This window comes from Octopus bimaculoides, chromosome 9 (assembly GCF_001194135.2).
Source record: "Octopus bimaculoides isolate UCB-OBI-ISO-001 chromosome 9, ASM119413v2, whole genome shotgun sequence".
NCBI lineage: Eukaryota > Metazoa > Mollusca > Cephalopoda > Octopoda > Octopodidae > Octopus > Octopus bimaculoides.
In genome coordinates, this window is record NC_068989.1 from 46,104,166 (window position 1) to 46,109,451 (window position 5,286).

At 37.3% G+C, this 5,286-nt stretch overlaps 1 protein-coding gene across 1 annotated transcript in view; it reads right to left on the reverse strand.

Moving 5' to 3' along the window:
• Positions 1-4,512, reverse strand: part of LOC106877298 (homeobox protein unc-4 homolog) — a 118,161-nt gene extending 113,649 nt beyond the window's left edge. The window contains exons 1-2 of the mRNA XM_052970913.1: positions 4,500-4,512; positions 3,951-3,995 (exon numbers count right to left, since the gene is read on the reverse strand). Of these exons, the coding sequence (XP_052826873.1) occupies positions 3,951-3,995; positions 4,500-4,512 (58 nt within the window). The remainder of the gene's footprint in view (positions 1-3,950; positions 3,996-4,499) is intronic.
• Between the last annotated feature and the right edge of the window lie 774 nt (positions 4,513-5,286).

Genomic DNA, 5,286 nt, shown 5'->3' on the forward strand with positions numbered 1-5,286 from the left:
TGTGGTGGTCGCAGTGGTGGTGATGTTGCGGTGGTAGTGGTGGTGATGTTGTTGTTGGTGGAGTTGGTTACAGAGGTGTTCGTGGTGGTGGTGGTAGTAACAATGGTGGTGGTGGTCGCAGTGGTGGTGATGTTGCGGTGGTAGTGGTAGTGATGTTGTTGTTGGTGGAAGTGGTTACAGAAGTATTGGTGGCGGTAGTGGAGGTGGTGTTTAGCCGAAGCCCTGCTGTTATTGTTTAACCGATCTAGTACCTTCTGATTGAGGAAAGCTAGAGTTGTTTGTTGCTGCTAACCTTGTTGTTATTATTGTTAAACAGAAGATCAACTCTGATCCAGCAGACCTATTGTTGCTGTTACTACTCAACCCAGTGGGGGAGCAATGGCCCAGTAGTTAGGGCAGCGGACTCGCGGTCATAGGATTGCGGTTTCGATTCCCAGACCGGGCGTTGTGAGTGTTTGTTGAGCGAAAACACCTAAAGCTCCACGAGGCTCCGGCAGGGGATGGTGGCGAATCCTGCTGTACTCTTCCACCACAACTTTCTCTCACTATTACTTTCTGTTTCTGTTGAGCCTGTAATTCAAAGGGTCAGCCTTGTCACACTGTGTGACGCTGAATATCCCCGAGAACTACGTTAAGGGTACACGTGTCTGTGGAGTGCTCAGCCACTTGCACGTTAATTTCACGAGCAGGCTGTTCCGTTGATCGGATCAACTGGAACCTTCGACGTCGTAAGCGACGGAGCGCCAACAACAATTGCTACAACTACTCAACCTAAGGTTAGTAATGATTTAGCAGAGCTGCATTGGGCTGCTATCTCTGTTGTTATTGTTTAGACCAAGTTCAACCTTGGGCATTGATGCAATATATTCGCTCATAATCTATTCCCCTGCAAAAGAATTTTTGCTGTACCTATGACCGAAATTCCAAATTACTTTCACAACATTTATAGTGTAAAGTATCTATCTATCTATCTATCTATCTATCTATCTATCTATCTATCTATCTATATCGGATTCAGTCCCACTGCGTGGCACCCACCTTTGGCAAATGTCTTTTACTATAGCTTCGGACCGACGAAAGCCTTGTAAGGGGATTTGGTAGACGGAAACTGAAAGAAGTCCGTCGTGTGTGTGTGTGTGTGTGTGTGTGTGTGTGTGTGTGTCTTTGTGTCTGTTTTTCCAGCGCCCAACAACCGATGTTGGTGTGTTTATGTCCCTGTGACTTAGCGGTTCGGCAAAAATAACCGATAAAAATGGGCGCAGCCAAATGACTGAAAAAGTAAAAGAATAAAAGAATATATATATCCGTATGTCTATCTGCCTATCTATTTTTCTGCCTGTCCCACTGTCCCTCTAGCTAACAAACTGTCTATCTGTGTATCTGTCCATCTATTTATCTATCTATCTGTCCATCAATCTATCTGTCTATTAATTGATCCATCTACGTATATAATTCGATCCTTATGTGTGTCAGATTCTATATGTTCGTTCCGCTCTTTTACTCTTGCTTTCTATTACAGCATTGTCTCAAGACACTACATGTCTTGAAGCAATAGCATACTCTTTTATTTGTTTCAGTCAATTGACTGCGGCCATGCTGGAGCACCAGCTTTAGTCGAGCAAATCGACCCCAGGACTTATTCTTTGTAAGCGTAGTACTTATTCTATCGGTCTCTTTTTGCCAAACCACTAAGTTACGGGGACGTAAACAAACCAGCATCGGTTGTCAAGCGATGCTGGGGGGACAAGCACACACACACAAACACACACACAGATATATATATATATATACATACATATACACGACAGGCTTCTTTCAGTGTCCGTGTACCTAATCCACTCACAAGGCTTTGGTCGGCCCGAGGCTATAGTAGAAGACACTTGCCCAAGGTGCCACGCAGTGGGACTGAACCCGGAACCATGTGGTTGGTAAGAAAGCTACTTACCACACAGCCACTCTTGTGCCTATGCTAAAATATCATAACGTTTCTAAATCATTCATAGAATATCGCCGCAGACTGCAAATTAGCCTCTAATATTCGTAACTATATAACTAGGATGGAAATAAGGATTAGTTAATCCTTATTACAGATTACAGAAAGGACAATACGAACGAGATGGTTGACACACCAGAGAACAATAATGGTAGGCTTCATTTACGTCGTTCCCGATGCAAATTGTTTGATCAACTGAATAATGTGCTCCTAAATTAAAATGTATGTATCTGAGAATTCCATACCCAACTGTACCTCTTCAAATAATTCACATGCAGAATTACTATGATACTGTGTGACTCGTGGATGTAGACTAACACAATTGCCCATGATGCCACGCAGTGGAATTGAATCAAGAATCTCTTGATTTTGAGGTGAAATATTTGACCATTCGGCCATACTGTATCTACCCAGATGGCCAAAATTTCCAAAATTCTTTACTTCAATAATTTGGAGCTAGCGCACATTAGGTTATCTTTTCGATTTCGAGACCGAATGGCTCGGGTATCCTTGAATAAGGCTTTTCATTTCCCGTTGCTCCAGTTTACTCAACTGAAATTAAATACCAGCCCAATGGTGGTATCGTCCTTTTTACTTCCAGCTGTCAAATCTTTGTTATTCTGCTTGGTGGGAGAGTAAAAAGTGTGCCGTGTCTACTCATGATTACATAAGCACCAAGCCACACTCACTTACTGAGAAACAAGGAAATAGTGAGTGGTAGTGGGAGAATTAAAATGAGAGTGAGTTGGTGTGAGTTTTAAAGATTATATTACGGCAAAATAACGAGAAAACTGGAACAGTATGTTCATAAATAAAGATGTAAAACTTTGAAATCTTTGGATATGCTACAGTTTTATTAAGAATACCGTGATAAAATAACTTTTGAAATAATGATAACTACATGTGAATCTTTCAAAGCTTTGTATATAATATGGATATATATTTATAAATATCTAAGATTAAACCACCCAGTGACCAAGTAAAAATTTTATGAGACATAGCTGTCACTTTTCATAGCGCAGGTGTCTATGATTTTATATACATATACATAGCGTGCCATCATTTTCAGAGGGTGATATGTACTATCTCTTTTATGAATTATCGATCTTGGGCTTTTGGTTAAGATCAAAGTGTAACATTTTACTATACATATAGAAAATGTGAGATCCTTAGCTAAGGAATTAGTCAATGTTTTCACCAGTCGTTAGAACGGTTACGCCATTTGATATAATTGATAAATATTTTACGACACGGAAACACTAGTATCGCTAGATAGATAGATAGATAAATAGATAGATTGATAGACAGATAGATAGATAGATAGATAGATAGATAGATAGATAGATAGATAGATAGATAGATAGATAGATAGATATTTACGTAATCATTACCAGTAGATACACGACCTTGGTACAATAGTTTAATACAATAATTAAGAAATATAAAGAAATACATGTAAACCATAAATATTTACCTATGCAGTGTTTTGTCATTTTCTGCTAATGATTATTTTCTCTTCGTTATTTTTTATGTGTTAATTACTACATGAAATGAGTCTTGTACGCATATGTCTGCAAACTGTTTAGCAAACAAATTTACCAGAAATTGAAAGGTATTCATGCAGTTTGCATATAATAAACGATAATAATAATAATGATAATAATAATAATAATAATAATAATAATAATAATAATAATAATAATAATAATAATAATAATAATCTGTATGCATGTATGTGTTCGTTTGCATGTTTGTGCGTGTTGAAATAAGGCATGCACACAAGGGTATATAAAAAATTGAAGTAGACAATCACATAAATTATATGAATATCATGCACATGCACGTATATATATATATATATATATATATATATATATATATATATATATAACACTGAAACATTGTGGGTGATAATAGGAAGTGATAGGAGATAGAGAGTGTTACACACAATACACACCTGATGTACACGGAGATGAGCTTTGCGACACAGTGAAATAAAGGTCTGCATTGAGAAAATAATAATAATAATAATAATAATAAATTAAATTAAATTAAATCAAATATCTCAAAAAAGCAACGGGATACCAATACAAATAGCTACAGAACACAAATGAAATCCACCCACCCACTCGCACGCACACATACAAAATTCTTTTCATGGAAACTTATGCACAACAGAAGCTGAAATAAATATTTATTAGAGAAAATGGAAAACGACCATAAGATTTTTAAAGAGCCAAACTCTAAACTCAAAATGGAGCCACAGCATAAAGCTATGGTGAGGAAAAACTCCAACATGAATAAAACTATGTAGAAATAGTCAAACAAATATCGTAGAATTAACTGAGAAATGCAGGACTCAAAGTAGAAACTGAAGAATTTTCGATTGCTACACAAGATTAGATTTCCCATCACAAACTTCCAAAATGGCTTGCAATGAAGTACAGAACACATAATGTGGCTATAGAGGAAGTGAAGCTTTCAAACAAAGAAAATTAGAAATTACTTTTGTGTCCCATCTTATCCATTAGAGAATACATATGCACGCATAAAAAAGTTGGTTCTTACTTACACTAGAAGTAATAGCAATATTATTTAAATGCCAAAATAAAGGATGTGAAATAATTACTTCACATAACAAACGGTGTCGGATTACATTCTATCTTCCTAAATAATAAAAAAAAATTAAGGAAGTATACATTGGATTCTCTGGACTTAGGTCTACAATCAGCGAGATTGTTAGGTTAGGAATGTTTATTAGTAAAATGAGTGTTGTAACAGCACTTGGAACACCTTCAACTAAACAGTTTGCAGAATGTCGATGGGACGTGAAGAAAAATTTAGAAATTCACTATGCAATGAAGTTTTGTATTAAACTGGATCAAAACACTGCAGAAACTTATGAAATGCTCCAAGACGCTTATGTATTCACATTTATGACCCGAATATCTGGGGGGTTTTTTGTTGTTGTTTTTTTTTTTGCTGACACAAGTGGCCAGATAAAGGAAGATGACCAGGAGGCTCACGATAACACTTAACGGCAGAAAAGGTATCATCTGCATCCACTGGGTTCCCTCTGGGCAGATAGTCAAAAGTACTCAGTGGAAGTTTTGAGGGGGTTGGGGGAAAAGGATTCGTTGCAAAATGTCAGAGCACCTACACTAGATCAATACACCAGTCCACAATTCCATTCTAGAAACCAAACTATTTGACAGATATGGGCATCGAAATTGTTTTTCACTCTTCCTACAATCGAGTCTTTGCTTCCTGTGACTTGGTTGTTCGCCAAGCTG